The 18,008-nt window shown below is 41.1% G+C and overlaps 1 protein-coding gene across 1 annotated transcript; it reads left to right on the plus strand.

The window, feature by feature from the left end:
• The first annotated feature begins 619 nt into the window (after positions 1-619).
• LOC106575510 (calcium-binding protein 39-like) lies at positions 620-17,529 on the plus strand. Its single transcript, XM_014152038.3, has 9 exons — positions 620-847; positions 14,052-14,189; positions 14,853-15,017; positions 15,135-15,253; positions 15,362-15,530; positions 15,785-15,844; positions 16,521-16,586; positions 16,711-16,854; positions 17,021-17,529. The coding sequence occupies exons 2-9, from the start codon at positions 14,088-14,090 to the stop codon at positions 17,198-17,200; spliced, it is 1,005 nt and encodes a 334-aa protein (XP_014007513.1). The 5' UTR covers positions 620-847; positions 14,052-14,087; the 3' UTR covers positions 17,201-17,529.
• Positions 17,530-18,008: the final 479 nt, after the last annotated feature.

The following is an 18,008-nucleotide window of genomic DNA, read 5'->3' on the forward strand; positions in this document are numbered from 1 at the left end:
AGTCTATCATTGCTCACTGTGTGGTCGTTAGTTTGTTTTAAATCATTTAACGTTGCAGCTACTGTCTTATTTTAATGTCGATTTTCACACTCACAGCCTAGACATGTTTGAAAATCTATACATTTGAAATTGTTTAATATTTTCAATCTTTTTGTGATTTTGATATAACGCAACATAAAAACAGTACAGTATATGAATAGAAAACACCACGCACAACTCAAGTTAGGCTTCTACCAAAAAATATTTTATGAAATATTTTATTGAGTGTATATTGCTAGATAAGATTATGATTCACCCCAGTTGCTAAACTCTAGACGCGTGATTTCCAGCGTTCACGGAGGTTTGGTGAATACCTGTTTTGTGAGCTGTAACTGATAGACCTACAGTAGGGCCATCTTGTTTCACCGGTTTAAGGGTCAAATTGACTTTTTCCCATTTATAAATAATTTGTACACAAAAAACCCCAGCCATAATCAAAACATTGTTCGAGCATGTTTTTCTAGAGCATAGCTGCTATTATCCATGAAATCTAAAAAACAATTGTAATCCGGATATGAAAATCCCTCAACGTCACAGGGGAAAGGACCAATGGGCTGGCAGATAAATATTCAGTGTGCGCCTCCTATCCGGGACTGTGGCTCATATCGAATCAGACCAAATGGAATTCTGCACTGCCTTCTTAAAAGATTCCCTACATTTTAATTCGCACATACACATATTCCTCTGACGTTTTGCCCAGCATACAACACACCGCTGGCGTGACCAGAAAAAGCTTCTCGGTTACATTGAGAATCGAGACAGCAGCAAAGACATCCGACAGAAAAAATACAAAATAGACTCTTGCACCGTAAGTATTCGTAATTTATTAGATCCTTAAGAGATAGCTAGCTAGGTAAAGTTAGGCAATTTTACCCTACGATTATTGTTCATATGTTTCAAATTGATGCTGCCCTTAACATTGTATTCAATCGATTAAACTTTGAAACAATCTTTGCTACTTTAATTAAATGCTGCCATTGCCAATCTGTTTAACTGCTTTTCTGTAAAACCTGCTAAAACGCTGCTAAAACGGTCCGATTTATGCATGTGACATCCATTCTGTTAAAGGGAGTTTAAAACCCCAAACGGGTGTTTCCCATAGTTGACATATTCGCACATGTCTTATTTGTTTTATTTCTGCGTGTCTACAGTAATCTACATGTCACGTGAAACCTTCATCCGGGAACGCTCTTCCCTAAACATGTTTGATGGTCCTTTAACACACAGGACAAGTAGGGTGCGTATGCGTAATGTCACGCATCGAATGTGTCAAGTCTGGCTTTGTTTGTACAGTGTTTGTTTTGCTTTAGCACTAGCAGAGCTTCCCGTGCAGTAGGATCGGAACACCAATGGACAGAGACAGGCCGTCGCATAGGCTGCTATTCTGTCTAGCCGGCTGTCATTCTCTATTAGGCCTACAGTAACAACTTCATCGAAATGTTCGTCTTATAAGTAATTACTTAATTTAAAGACATTGGACCTTGACCTACCATGTTACATTTTTAGTTTGGCCCCTTGTTTTGTTATTATTCATTTATTTATGCATTTATCCAGCCAGACTAGTTTTGTGTTCTCCAGCTTTAATGCATAATTATTTGTGCCTCCATATTTCTAAATCAGACAGTCCATGTCATTAGACAGGATGTGTGATGTCAATGTATGTTTTGAAAGTGTCAGATTGTGAATGTTGGTAGCCAATCTTAGACCAGGCAGGAACAACTGTCACCCAGACTGCACCTCACCTAGGATAGATTGTGTCTCACCATTTCTTTAAAGAGTACCCAATGACATGTCTGACAAGCTGCATAGGCTTATGTCATCAGTGATGTAGTCAGTGCAGGGACTGTCATGATGCTCAGTGACACTTTAGGTAACGAGTTTTATTTCAGCAGCAGCGCCATGTACTGTGTGTTGGCTCTAACCACAGATCTAGGACCAGATTACCCTACCCCCAATCATAGCCTTCACCATTAGGGGTTGGAAAATATCTGACCCTCTATCTGTGGTTAGGGGTGATTAGAGGCCAGAATGATGATGGTGGTTTGATGATAAAGATGACAGGCAAAATGGCTGCAGAACATCCCCTGAAATAGAACAACCCATTGGAGTGTTCCATCAGTCTTTGTTTTGTCTGGGTTCCGTTTGCATTCAGTCTGAGAGTTCTGAGTTGTTCCGTCTGTATTCTTTCTGCCTTGCGTCTGTGACGAGGTTGTGTGTGTTTGTTCATGGAGCTCTGGGACTGGACTCCATCTTGACTGATGGAATCATGTCAGACCCTGTGAAGTGCAGTACCTCTCCCCTCTCCTGCTTCAGTCTCTCTCTCCTACTACCGTAACCATTCTCATGATTTATAAATGACTCCCTATAGCTCTATAAATGACTCCCTATAGCTCTATAAATGACTCCCTATAGCTCTATAAATGACTCCCTATAGCTCCATAAATGACACCCTATAGCTCTATAAATGACACCCTATAGCTCTATAAATGACACCCTATAGCTCCATAAATGACTCCCTATAGCTCCATAAATGACTCCCTATAGCTCTATAAATGACTCCCTATAGCTCTATAAATGACTCCCTATAGCTCTATAAATGACTCCCTATAGCTCTATAAATGACTCCCTATAGCTCCATAAATGACACCCTATAGCTCTATAAATGACTCCCTATAGCTTGTTTAGCAAAAAAAATCGATGCATTCGCAACCATGGAGAAAAACAGGCGGGGTTGGCTTAGAATCAATGGATCGTTGACATGTAAACTTATATTTTTCTTACATTTTTATTGTCACATGCTTAGTAAACAACAGGTGTAGACTAACAGTGAAATGCTTACGGGGCCTTCCCAACAATGCAGAATACAATAAAATAGAAAACATTGTAACACAAGGAATAAATCCACAGTGAGCAATGATGGCTTGGCTATATACATGGGTACCAGTACCGAGCCGATGTGCAGGGGTACGAGGTAATCGAGGTAGACATGTACTTATAGGTAGGGGTAAAGTGACTAGTTAGCAGGATAGATGATATGCGATGAGTGTGTGTGTGTTGGAGTGTCTGTGTGGGTAGAGTCCAGTGTGTGTGTGTGTGTGTTGGAGTGTCTGTGTGGGTAGAGTCCAGTGTGTGTGTGTGTGTGTTGGAGTGTCTGTGTGGGTAGAGTCCTGTGTGTGTGTGTCTGTGTGGGTAGAGTCCAGTGTGTCTGTGTGGGTAGAGTCCAGTGTGTGTGTGTTGGAGTGTCTGTGTGTGTCTGTGTTGGAGTGTCTGTGTGGGTAGAGTCCAGTGTGTGTGTGTGTTGGAGTGTCTGTGTGTGTGTGTGTTGGAGTGTCTGTGTGGGTAGAGTCCAGTGTGTGTGTGTGTTGGAGTGTCTGTGTGTGTGTGTGTTGGAGTGTCTGTGTGGGTAGAGTCCTGTGTGTGTGTGTCTGTGTGTTGGAGTGTCTGTGTGGGTAGAGTCCAGTGTGTGTGTGTGTGTGTGTGGGTAGAGTCCAGTGTGTGTGTTGGAGTGTCTGTGTGGGTAGAGTCCTGTGTGTGTGTGTGTGTGTGTGTTGGAGTGTCTGTGTGGGTAGAGTCCAGTGTGTGTGTGTGTTGGAGTGTCGTGTGGGTAGAGTCCAGTGTGTGTTGGAGTGTCTGTGTGGGTAGAGCCCAGTGTGTGTGTGTGTGTGTGTGTGTGTTGGAGTGTCTGTGTGGGTAGAGTCCAGTGTGTGTGTCTGTGTGGGTAGAGTCCAGTGGGTGTGTGTGTGTCTGTGTGGGTAGAGTCCTGTGTGTGTGTGTGTTGGAGTGTCTGTGTGGGTAGAGTCCTGTGTGTGTGTGTGTGTTGGAGTGTCTGTGTGGGTAGAGTCCTGTGTGTGTGTGTGTGTGTGTGTTGGAGTGTCTGTGTGGGTAGAGTCCAGTGTGTGTGTGTGTTGGAGTGTCTGTGTGGGTAGAGTCCACTGTGTGTGTCTGTGTGGGTAGAGTCCAGTGGGTGTGTGTTGGAGTGTCTGTGTGGGTAGAGTCCTGTGTGTGTGTGTGTGTTGGAGTGTCTGTGTGGGTAGAGTCCAGTGTGTGTTGGAGTGTCTGTGTGGGTAGAGTCCTGTATGTATGTATGTGTGTGTGTGTGTGTGTGTAGAGTCCAGTGGGTGTGTGTTGAAGTGTCTGTGTGGGTAGAGTCCAGTGGGTGTGTGTTGAGTCAAAGTTAGTGCATCGTTTTCGTGACATTGTCAGCTAACCCATCTGGCTTAGATCAACTATTTTCCAGTTTCACATCTAATCAACCAATGCTAGATATTTGGTGAGATGAGGTTCATTTAATATGCTATGTAATACCAGGTGTCTGTTAGATGAGGTTAGTTTATTTAATTGTAATACCAGGGGGTCTGTTAGATGAGGTTAGTTTATTTAATTGTAATACCAGGTGTCTGTTAGATGAGGTTAGTTTATTTAATTGTAATACCAGGTGTCTGTTAGATGAGGTTAGTTTATTTAATTGTAATACCAGGTGTCTGTTAGATGAGGTTAGTTTATTTAATTGTAATACCAGGTGTCTGTTAGATGAGGTTAGTTTATTTAATTGTAATACCAGGTGTCTGTTAGATGAGGTTAGTTTATTTAATTGTAATACCAGGTGTCTGTTAGATGAGGTTAGTTTATTTAATTGTAATACCAGGTGTCTGTTAGATGAGGTTAGTTTATTTAATTGTAATACCAGGTGTCTGTTAGATGAGGTTAGTTTATTTAATTGTAATACCAGGTGTCTGTTAGATGAGGTTAGTTTATTTAATTGTAATACCAGGTGTCTGTTAGATGAGGTTAGTTTATTTAATTGTAATACCAGGTGTCTGTTAGATGAGGTTAGTTTATTTAATTGTAATACCAGGTGTCTGTTAGATGAGGTTAGTTTATTTAATTGTAATACCAGGTGTCTGTTAGATGAGGTTAGTTTATTTAATTGTAATACCAGGTGTCTGTTAGATGAGGTTAGTTTATTTAATTGTAATACCAGGGTGTTGGTTAGATGAGGTTAGTTTATTTAATTGTAATACCAGGGGGTCTGTTAGATGAGGTTAGTTTATTTAATTGTAATACCAGGGTGTTGGTTAGATGAGGTTAGTTTATTTAATTGTAATACCAGGTGTCTGTTAGATGAGGTTAGTTTATTTAATTGTAATACCAGGTGTCTGTTAGATGAGGTTAGTTTATTTAATTGTAATACCAGGTGTCTGTTAGATGAGGTTAGTTTATTTAATTGTAATACCAGGGGGTCTGTTAGATGAGGTTAGTTTATTTAATTGTAATACCAGGGGGTCTGTTAGATGAGGTTAGTTTATTTAATTGTAATACCAGGTGTCTGTTAGATGAGGTTAGTTTATTTAATTGTAATACCGGGTGTCTGTTAGATGAGGTTAGTTTATTTAATTGTAATACCAGGTGTCTGTTAGATGAGGTTAGTTTATTTAATTGTAATACCAGGGTGTTGGTTAGATGAGGTTAGTTTATTTAATTGTAATACCAGGTGTCTGTTAGATGAGGTTAGTTTATTTAATTGTAATACCAGGTGTCTGTTAGATGAGGTTAGTTTATTTAATTGTAATACCAGGTGTCTGTTAGATGAGGTTAGTTTATTTAATTGTAATACCAGGGGGTCTGTTAGATGAGGTTAGTTTATTTAATTGTAATACCAGGTGTCTGTTAGATGAGGTTAGTTTATTTAATTGTAATACCAGGGGGTCTGTTAGATGAGGTTAGTTTATTTAATTGTAATACCAGGGGGTCTGTTAGATGAGGTTAGTTTATTTAATTGTAATACCAGGGGGTCTGTTAGATGAGGTTAGTTTATTTAATTGTAATACCAGGGGGTCTGTTAGATGAGGTTAGTTTATTTAATTGTAATACCAGGGGGTCTGTTAGATGAGGTTAGTTTATTTAATTGTAATACCAGGTGTCTGTTAGATGAGGTTAGTTTATTTAATTGTAATACCAGGTGTCTGTTAGATGAGGTTAGTTTATTTAATTGTAATACCAGGTGTCTGTTAGATGAGGTTAGTTTATTTAATTGTAATACCAGGGGGTCTGTTAGATGAGGTTAGTTTATTTAATTGTAATACCGGGTGTCTGTTAGATGAGGTTAGTTTATTTAATTGTAATACCAGGTGTCTGTTAGATGAGGTTAGTTTATTTAATTGTAATACCAGGTGTCTGTTAGATGAGGTTAGTTTATTTAATTGTAATACCAGGGTGTTGGTTAGATGAGGTTAGTTTATTTAATTGTAATACCAGGTGTCTGTTAGATGAGGTTAGTTTATTTAATTGTAATACCGGGTGTCTGTTAGATGAGGTTAGTTTATTTAATTGTAATACCAGGGTGTTGGTTAGATGAGGTTAGTTTATTTAATTGTAATACCAGGGTGTTGGTTAGATGAGGTTAGTTTATTTAATTGTAATACCAGGTGTCTGTTAGATGAGGTTAGTTTATTTAATTGTAATACCAGGGGGTCTGTTAGATGAGGTTAGTTTATTTAATTGTAATACCAGGGTGTTGGTTAGATGAGGTTAGTTTATTTAATTGTAATACCAGGTGTCTGTTAGATGAGGTTAGTTTATTTAATTGTAATACCAGGTGTCTGTTAGATGAGGTTAGTTTATTTAATTGTAATACCAGGTGTCTGTTAGATGAGGTTAGTTTATTTAATTGTAATACCAGGTGTCTGTTAGATGAGGTTAGTTTATTTAATTGTAATACCAGGGGGTCTGTTAGATGAGGTTAGTTTATTTAATTGTAATACCAGGGTGTCGGTTAGCACTGGGCGAAATGGCCAAAAATCCATACCAAGCTAAATTCATTGAATTATCACGATAACAATACATTTAACGATATGTTTATAACATTTAATGTGTACCACAGTTCTTCTTATTTTTTTATTACCCTTAAAACTACTACAACTACTTTGAATGTTGTAGCTATCACTTGTCCCATAAACAATAACCCATATTAGCAAACTTATTTAACAATTCCCATTCCTCTAGTAGGACCCTATAGATTATTTATGTAATGACCCATATCAGCAAAATGTTCACGATAAGTGGTCGGTGTCGATCATGTTCAGTTTATCGTCCCAGCTCTAGTGTCAGTATATGATAACAACCTTGCTGTTCTAGGCCCATGACAAGAAATACAACCACTCCCTTTAGGAAAGGCTAAAGGCATTCCTCCTTATTTTTTAAAATGTATTTATTTAACTTTCATTTAACTAGGCAAGTCAGTTAAGAACAAATTCTTATTTACAATGACGGCCTGGCAAAAGGCCTCCTGCGGGGACAGGGGCCTGGGATTAACAATAAATAAAATATAAGTATAGGACAAAACGCACCACGACAAGAGAGACAACACAACACTACATAAAGAGAGACCTAAGACAACAACACAGCAAGGCAGCAACACATGACAACACAGTAGCAACACAAAACATGGTACAAACATTATTGGGCACAGACAACAGCACAACGGGCAAGACGGTAGAGACAACGATACATCATGCAAAGCAGCCACAACTGTCAGTAAGAGTGTCCATGATTGAGTCTTTGAATGAAGAGATTGAGATGAAACTGTCCAGTTTGAGTGTTTGTTGCAGCTCGTTCCAGTCGCTAGCTGCAGCGAACTGAAAAGAGGAGCGACCCAGGGATGTGTGTGCTTTGGGGACCTTTAACAGAATGTGACTGGCAGAATGGGTGTTGTATGTGGAGGATGAGGGCTGCAGTAGATATCTCAGATAGGGGGGAGTGAGGCCTAAGAGGGTTTTATAAATAAGCATCAACCAGTGGGTCTTGCGACGGGTATACAGAGATGACCAGTTTACAGAGGAGTATAGAATGCAGTGATGTGTCCTATAAGGAGCATTGGTGGCAAATCTGATGGCCGAATGGTAAAGAACATCTAGCTGCTCGAGAGCACCCATACCTGCCAATCTATGAATTACTTCTCCGTAATCTAGCTTGGGGGAAATCAATATAAATATATGCCATTTAACAGTTGCTTTTATCCTAAGCAACTTAGTCATGCGTGCATATATTTTATGTATGGGTGGTCCCGGGAATCGAACCCAGTATCCTAGCGTCACAAGCACCACGCTCTAAAAAGGATCACATGTACTGTAGATTGTATACATAGGATATTTCTGTTACCAAACTCTGTCCTTCTAGGCTACATTAGACCAGGTTAAGGTTACAGATAATCCAGGGAAAATCTGTTTATTTGTAAAATATTACGTACTGTAGGCCCCTAGTCTGTTACTAGAGGTCCGATAATGAACCCAAGTCTGAATTGTGTCCAACTGGGCCTTGGTTTCATCCAATCGCTCCTCATATCCCTAGGCTCCGTGGTATGTTTATAAAGTAGGCTAGCAGCCTTTTATTTCCTGGTTGAGCATGTTGTGGCGTGTCTGAATCAGGATTATCCCTTCCATTATGGACTCATGCAGTTGCCTGTCCAGAGACATTTAGCCTCATTCTTGTTTAATTGTGATTGATGGGTTGTTATTAAAGTTGCAATAATCAAATGTTATTTATCACGTGCTTTGTAAACAACAGGTGTAGGACTAACAGTGAAATGCTTACTTACGGGTCCTTTTCCAACAATGCAGAGACAAAGATACTACTTATACTGTGTTTACCTCACAGCTTCATGGGAAATGCAGTTTTTTTAACAGGTCTGGGTGGGGAGAGGGGGGTTGGGTAGAGAGGGGGCTCCTTTCTTGCTTGTAGTCAGTGTGTGGGATAGGAATAGGATTTTCTTGGGTTCACTGTCCTGCGTTTTGCGCTAGGGCTTTTTCAGGGGTGACTGCAAGCATACCAAACATCCAGATAGAAATGGATAGTGTAGAACAGACATTCTCTTCCATGACGAAAATGGGAATAGGGAATCCCATCTACTCTACATGATGTGCAAGGCTGTGAGCGATGCAGTCCACTGACTAGTCTCCTGCTGTGGACTGTGATCAAAGTGACAAGTTCCTGGCATCAGTCTGTCTGTTCTGTTCTGGGAGGAATGGAGGTAATACCGTCATGCTCAGCACTAAGGATTAACAGTCACAAGTTATACTCACCCCCTCCCTCACATACTCTCTCTCTCTCTCTCTCTCTCTCTCTCTCTCTCTCTCTCTCTCTCTCTCTCTCTCTCTCTCTCTCTCTCTGAGAGTTTGTTTCAGTAGCTAGGTTATCCTTCATGTTGGCGTCAAACACTCCATGACAATAACGTTGTAAGATTCTTGCTAGAATATAAACTGTGTTAGAACTCTAGGTGCCAACATGGTGAACCATTTGGAATCCTAAATCTCAAACTGAGTTAGCCTACTCATGGCCAGTGTCAAGTTAGGCCATTTCAGTATTTCGGATGCACATTGTTGAGACATCCTCTTGAGTGATGAAACGCACACACCTATTATCTGTCGTCTGGCTGCCTTTGTTTTGTTATGACAACAATGCTGAATGCAGTGAGGTGTGCAGAGTGTAGTTTGACTCAGCGTAAGCGGGTATTGCTTATGCCCTTTTATAAATCACTGCTAGATCCCAGGGGGAAGACTGCACGCTTCTTTCTGTGGGTGTATCTCAATACACTTGCCTTCATCTCCTTGTCTCCTTTCCATCACTACTAATGTTCTTCAGTCCTGGTCTGGGACACCCACGGGGATGCAGGCTTTTGTTTGTTTATTTCACATCAATGTAGATGAACGAGAGGAGATTAGAAGAAGATACTTCAGACTATTGAGATGCACCCCATGTCAAGTAAGGGGAGAAATGCCTGTGGTACACTGATATATGGTATAATTAAGCAATAAGGCTCGGGGGGGTGTGGTATATACCACGGCTAAAAGCCGTTCTTATGCAAAACGCAATGTGGAGTGCCTGGATACAACCCTTAGCCGTGGTTTATCGATCATATACCCCAAACCCCCGAGGTGCCTTATTGCTATTATCTGGTTACCAACGTAATTATAACATGTTTTGTCATACGTTTTCAGCATTCAGGGCTCGAACCACCCAGTTTATAATGTGTGACATACACTGAGTGTACAAAACTTTAAGAACACCTTCCTTATATTGGCTTGCGCCTCAATTCTACAGGGCATGGACTCTACAAGGTGTCGAAAGCATTCCACAGGGATGCTGGACCATGTTGACTCCAATGCTTCCCACAGTTGTGTCAAGTTGGCTGGATGTCCTTTGTGTGGTGGAATATTCTTGAAACACACAGGAAACTGTTGTGTGAAAAACCCAGCAGCGTTGCAGTTCTTGACACAAACCACTGTGCCTGGCACCTACTAACATACCCCGTTCAAAGGCACTTCAATCTTTTGTCTTGCCCATTCACCCTCTGAATGGCAAACATAGACAATCCGTCTCAATTGTCCCAAGGCTTAAAAATCATTCTTTAACCTGTCTCCTCCCCTTCATCTATATTGATTTGAAGTGGATTTAACAAGTGACATCAATAAGGGATCATAGCTTACACACTCTTGGCATTCTCTCAACCAGCTTCATGAGGTAGTCACCTGGAATGCATTTCAATTAACACATGTGCCTTGTTAAAAGCTAATTTGTGGAATTTCTTTCCTTAATGCATTTGAGCCAATCAGTTGTGTTGTGACAAGGTAGGGGTGGTATACAGAAGATAGCCCTATTTGGTAAAAGACCAAGTCCATATTATGGCAAGAAAAGCTCAAATAAGCAAAGAGAAATGACAGTCCATCATTACTTTAAGACATGAAGGTCAGTCAATACGGAACATTTCAAGAACTTTGAAAGTTTCTTCAAGTGCAGTCGCAAAACCAAGCACTATGATGAAACTGGCTTTCATGAGAACCACCACAAGAAAGGAAGACCCAGAGTTACCTCTGCTGCAGAGGACAAGTTCATTAGAGTTAACTGCAACTCAGATTGCAGCCCAAATAAATGCTTCAGAGTTCAAGTAGCAGACACATCTCAACATCAACTGTTCAGAGGAGACTGCGTGAATCAGGACTTTATGGTTGAATTTCTGCAAAGAAACCATTACTAAACGAAACCAATAAGAGACTTGCTTGGGCCAAGAAACGCCAGCAATGGAAATTAGACCAGTGGAAATATGTCCTTTGGTCAGAGTCCAAATTTGAGATTTTTGGTTCCAACCGCTCTCTGTGAGCAGGTGTAGGTGAACGGATGATCTCCGCATGTGTCCCACCATGATGCATGGAGGAGGAGGTGTGATGGTGTGGGGGTGCTTTTCTGGTGACACTTAACCAGCATGGCTACCACAGCATTCTGCAGCAATATGCCATCCCATCTGGTTTGCACTTAGTGGGACTCTCATTGGTTTTCAACAGGACAATGACCCAACACACCTCCAGACTCTGTAAGGGATATTTGACCAAGAAGGAGAGTGATGGAGTGCTGCATTAGAGGACCTGGCCTCCATAATCACCTGACCTCAACCCAATTGAGATGGTTTGGGATGAGTTGGACCGCAGTAGTATTTTGGGATTTCATTAGCATCCCCATTAGCTGTTGCAAAAGCAGCAGCTACTCTTCCTGGGGGCCATACAACTTGAAACATGACATAATACAGAACATTAATAGACAGGAACAACTCAAGGACAGAACTAAATAAAAAAATTAAAAAATAAAGGCACAAGTAGCCTACATATCAATGCATACACAAACTATCTAGGTCAAATAGGGGAGAGGCGTTGTGCTGTGAGGTGTTGCTTTGTCTATTTTTTTTGAAAGCGGGTTTGCTGTTTTTGAGCAATATGAGATGAAATGGAGTTCCATGCAATAATGTCTCTGTATAATACTGTACATTTTCTTGAATTTGTTCTGGATTTGGGGACAGTGAAAAGACTGCTGGTGGCATGTCTGGTGGGTTAAGTGTATGTCAGAGCTTGTGTAAATTGACTATGCAAACAATTTGGGATTTTCAAAAAAAAGAGTAGAGGGCCTAGAGAGCTGCCCTGCGGTACACCACACTTTACATGTTTGACATTAGAGAAGCTTCCATTAAAGAATGCCATATCGTGGATTTAGAGCGGAGGTTGATAGCTGAGCTGAGGTTCAACAACAGTTTATGATCAATAATATCAAAGGCAGCACTGAAATCTAACAGTACAGCTCCCCACAATCTTCATATTATCATTTGTCAGTGCAGAACATGTTGAGTTACCTTCTCTATAAGCATGCTGAAAGTCTGTTAGTTTGTTTACAGAGAAATGCCAATGTATTTGGTCAAACACCATTTTTTCCAACAGTTTGCTATGAGCTGGCAGCAAGCTTATAGGCCCTCCAGGCCTGAGAACGAAGACTTTCCTCTAGGCTCAGATTAAAGATATGACAGATGGGAGTGGCTATAGAGTCCACTACCATCCTCAGTAGCTTTCCATCTAAGTTGTTAATGCCATGAGGTTTGTCATTATTGATCGATAATTCATTTTTTTCCCACCTCTCCCACACCAACTTTACAAAATTCAAACTTGCAATGCTTTTCTTTCATTATTATTTTTTTTTATGCATGAATATGATGGCTCACTGTTCGTTGTTGGCATTTCCTGCCTAAGTTAATAATAATTGGCTAAATTAAATGGTTTTGTGACGAATAAGCCATCTGATTCGATGAAAGATGGAGTTGAATTTGTCTTTCTGCCCATAAATTCATTTTAATATTTTTCCATCATTCTTTATATTTTTGATCTTGACTTCATAATACAGTTTATTTTTGTTGAGTTTAGTCACATTTCTCAATTTGCAGTAAGTCAGCCAATCAGATGTGCAGCCAGACTTATTAGCCACTCCTTTTGCCCCATCTCTTTCAACCATAGGGTTTTTCAATTCCTCATCAATCCAAGGAGCCTTAAGTCAGTTTATTAACAATTGGAAGAAGTCATTTCATAAATTCATCAAGTGCAGCGTCTGGATGCTTCTCATTAATCACATCAGACCAAAAAATATTTTTAACATCATTCACATAAGTCACAGCTAAATCTCTTATACACTGTTTTAGGCTCAGCTGTTGGAACTTTGGCTTTCCTGGATATAGCCACTATATTGTGATCACTGCATTCAATGGGTACGGATACTTGTTCCTGTAGTGTTTGTAAACATGGAATAGCCTTCGTTTCTCAGAACAAGAATAGACTGATGAGCTTCAGAAGAAAGTTATTTGATTCTAGCCATTTTGAGCCTGTAATCGAACCCACAAATGCTGATGCTCCAGATACTCAACTAGCCTAAAGAAGGCCAGTTTTATTGCTTCTTTAATCAGCTCAGCAGTTTTAAGCTGTGCTAACATAATTGCAAAATGGTTTTCTAATGATCAATTACCCTATTAAAATTATAAACTTGGATTAGCAAACACAACGTGCCATTGGAACACAGGAGTGATGGTTGCTGATAATGGGCCTCTGTACGCCTACGTAGATATTCCATTAAATATCAGCCGGTTCCAGCTACAATAGTAATTTACAACATTAACAATGTCTACACTGTATTTCTGATCAATTTGATGTTATTTTAATGGACAGAAAATTTGATTTTCTTTCAAAAACAAGGACATTTCTAAGTGACACCAAACTTTTGAACGGTAGTGTGTGTATTTATTCTCCCGAAGGATAGGACACGGTTTTGATCTGAGAATCCTATCTGAGGAAATGAGAAGCATCACATCTTCCAATTAATTTTTTCTGAATTGGGACTTTTAAATAAATTATCTGCCACTGATAGTTTTTTTTTTTTTGTAGCATGAACAAATGGAGTTTCAATTGGACGGACGGTATAAATAAGCAATAAGGCCCGAGGGGGTATGGTATATGGCCAACCCCTGAGGTGCCTTATTGCTATTATAAACTGGTTACCAATGTAAGTAGAGCAGTAAAAATAAATGTTTTGTCATACCTGTGGTATATGGTCTGATATACCACGGCTGTCAGCCAATCAGCATTCAGGGCTCGAACCACCCAGTTGTGTAATTTATATGTTATTGATAGATGGGGTATAATGTGTGTGTTTTTAAGGCTGTCAGGAGAGACCTGAGGAGAGGCCCCGCCACCATGCCGCTGTTCGGTAAATCCCACAAGAATCCCGCCGACATCGTCCGGACTCTGAAGGAGAACATGGCCATCCTGGTCAAACAAGACAAGAAAACAGATAAGGTGTGACTCATCTTCATACCACGAATCCTCACTAAACAAATCCTTACAACACAAGTCCTTATAATAGTCCTCTCCACACAAACCACTACTCCCCATAGAAAAGGCCCACAAGCAGGTGTTGTGTAACATTGCTGTTGGGGCCTCGGTGTACCTCTTCTATTTGATCTGATCAGTCAGTTGGTGTGGTTATTATTACGGTGCGCCTCTGGCTGACACTGGGCTGTGAAAGTAGCATCGCTGCCTGGCCGTTCCTTCATTGACACCCAGCTGTAAAGGCCCTCTCCACCACGGGACTGTTAGAGAGGGGCTGTCCAGACAGAACTCCCAGTAACCTGGCTCTGGGCTGGAACTGCTTCAGCTCTAACCAGGCTGCTTCCACACACAGCCAGGCTATAGTGATCTCAGTACAGTCCACTCCTGTTGTATGCAATGCTGATATCCAGAGAAAGTCAATAGTAATGTGTCTTATGATTGGGCCTGAGGCTGAGACATAAGTGTCTGCAGAGCTGTACCTCCATAGGTAGTCAATTGTCTCCCTCTTGTGGTCAACTCAAGTATAATACCATTGCAGTTTTTGTTTTATAAACAGCATAACATTATTAGCAGCAGTACTGTTAGACACACAGGCACAATATGTACTTCTAACTGGTGTCCCTGTCCCAGGCATCAGAGGAGGTGTCTAAGTGTCTTGTGGCCATGAAGGAGATACTATATGGGACCGGTGACAAGGAGCCTCACACAGAGACGGTGGCCCAGTTGGCCCAGGAGCTCTACAACAGCGGCCTGCTCATCTCGCTGGTGGAAAACCTGCAGGTCATCGACTTTGAGGTGAGACTGAGCCAAAGCCGGAACATCAGGGTCGTGTTCATTAGGCACCAAACAGAAGAAAACGATCTGAAACAAGGAGGCTTTAGTTTTTAAACGTTTTCCATTGCATGTCCCCAGGGGAAGAAGGACGTGTGTCAGATCTTCAACAACATCCTGCGGAGGCAGATCGGCACCCGCAGCCCCACCGTCGAGTACTTCTGCTCTCACCAAGAGGTGCTGTTTGTGCTGCAAAAAGGGTGAATTTCTCTCTCTCTCACACACACACACACACACAAAAACTCTCTTCATGTACCACAGCCATTGGTATGATACTCAGTGACGTCTGCGTGTCCCTCTTCCTGCAGGTATGAGACCCCTGGGTCGGCGCTGAACTGTGGCATCATGCTGAGGGAGTGTATCAGACACGAGCCACTGGCCAAGCTGGTTCTCCACTCAGAACACTTCCAGGACTTCTTCAGTTACGTAGAGCTGGAGACCTTCGACATCGCCTCAGACGCTTTCGCCACCTTCAAGGTCAGATTACACAAGATTTGAAAGCATCTTTGAGTCCTGGAAAAACCTTGTATTAAACCCATATTAATAAGACTAGGATGGGTCTGAGATGATATGCTAATCTTTACATTACTGTTGTATCTGTCTATGCCCATTTGTTTGAGAGTTGACAAAATGAATAGATCAGAAATTATTCGATGCAGCAGATGATATGCAATATACAATGTTTGTTTTTGTGTGAATTAAAGTGAGCACGTTTCCTCCCCCATTCACAGGACCTGCTCACGAGACACAAGGTCCTGGTAGCTGAATATCTACAACAGAATTATGACGCCGTAAGTGACATGTTCATTCTGCTGCCCTGGGAGAATTGACCTTTATCAGATGGACTTCATGGAAAGAAAATGTTTCTTGTTGTTACACCATCTGCCCTCTTGACAGAATTCATGAAGGAATGGGTGAATGCATTTACGACGTCCCACACTCGTACTCTCATTGCCATTTACCAGATGAATACACTGAAGTGTGTGCCGATAAACAAAACACGTTGATTGATGAGTGCATTTATACCACCTTCAACAGACTAGCAACATACACTCCAGGCATCTGTGGTCACTGGCTTTCCCTGCTTGCATAAGACCACCTTGTCTGTTGGTTGTAGTGTGGGGCTTAGGGGAGAGCAGACAGACCATGCTGGAGGCTGCTCGGGTTACAGGCCAGACACTACGCTACACTGGGCCGCACTAGGTTACAGAAGGCTGCTTTCATGCCAAAGGCCGCTGGAGGCTTATCTCTCTCTCTCTCACACACACACACTGGCCCAAACCGCACCCCTGACTGAGATTATATATATATCAACTTCAATAGACATTCCATCCCATTTAACTATCTGAAACACCTATTTAATTCTATGAATTTTTATTTTTGTACATTTTTATTGTGAATTTATTTTGAGCCACTTTTGACTGTTGATGCAGCCACCCCTCAGCCTGTTCCTTTATATCTTTGCAGATCTTTGACCAGTATGAGAAGTTATTACACTCTGATAACTATGTGACAAAGAGACAGTCATTAAAGGTGTGTTCTATTATTCACATTTTACATGGATTACTTCTAGACTAAAACTTTGCATGCTATTATGGTGTTGATTATCTTGCTTCATAGTAAACATTTGCATACCCTGGTCTTTGTGTTTGTGTAGTTGTTGGGAGAGCTTCTGTTGGACAGGCATAACTTCACAGTGATGACCCGCTACATCAGCAAGCCTGAGAACCTGAAGCTGATGATGAACCTACTGAGGGACAAGAGCCCAAACATACAATTTGAGGCCTTCCACGTCTTCAAGGTACGACACACAAGCCGTTCCCTGAGCGGTTCATGTACAAAGCCTGGCAAACTGGCCTCCATGTTGGCCCCAAACATTCCATGGCATTACCATTGGGTTCTTACTAGAATGTAACTGCCGATATCAATGTAATGTACAGAGCTGACAGGCTGACCCCTCCACCCAGGTGTTTGTGGCGAACCCCAACAAGACGCAGCCCATCATAGACATCCTGCTGAAGAACCAGCCCAAACTCATCGACTTCCTTAGCAACTTCCAGAAGGACCGCATGGACGACGAGCAATTCAACGACGAGAAGACCTACCTAATCAAACAGATCCGAGACCTAAAGAAACCTGCCTCTTAAAACCCCTTCCCCTTAGCTGTGACCTTTACCCTAACCTTTACTTTTTATTGTCCACAAAAATACATTGACAATAATGATTCAATTTCTTAATATCAAAGACATTATTGTCTTTTTCTTGGTTCCTTAAACTTTGCGGAGAATAGTTCTTAATCACATTTGTTTTCATTGTTTTTACTTTTAAATGAACCCTTTTATTAATAGTGTGTAGTATTCCACAATGGGAAGAGGATTTCCTCTCTTGGGGGGAACCAATAGTTAGGACCTCTAGGTGATTGGCTGAGTGAGCTGTGGAGACCACAGGTCATCACTTTAATTGCGCAAATATTTTTTTGCAAATGTTCTCTTCTTTTCATTGCCACTTGCAGGCACGAGCCAGCTAGATATTTCTGACTTCTTTCTAATACTCTCCTAATCTAACCACAGCACAACCGAAGTACCCAGAATCATAGAAGGAATTGCTATTTCTCTATTAGAGGGTCTAAATGGTATTGTCAAATGTTCTGTAGAACTCTTCTTCAGACTCACATTCCCTCCTAGTCTTACTCCTGCGGTTGTACTTCCACAATTAAGTTATGCTTCAACGCTGTAGCAGGTCCTCTGACATGACAACTCTGAATTTGATCTTACAAGGAACATATTAGATGTCTGGTGATCAGCGGGGCCATTCTTTTACTGCTAAGTCATTCTATACGAAGGTTATCAATAGTTTTGATAATTGATTCTCCACAGATGGCTGGTAGCACTTTCTGTATCATTCAACGCTAAAGGATCTATTTCTTTTTGGTTTATTTTAAGCTGATGAAGTAGT

This window comes from Salmo salar, chromosome 17 (assembly GCF_965601325.2).
Source record: "Salmo salar chromosome 17, fSalSal1, whole genome shotgun sequence".
Classification (NCBI taxonomy): domain Eukaryota; kingdom Metazoa; phylum Chordata; class Actinopteri; order Salmoniformes; family Salmonidae; genus Salmo; species Salmo salar.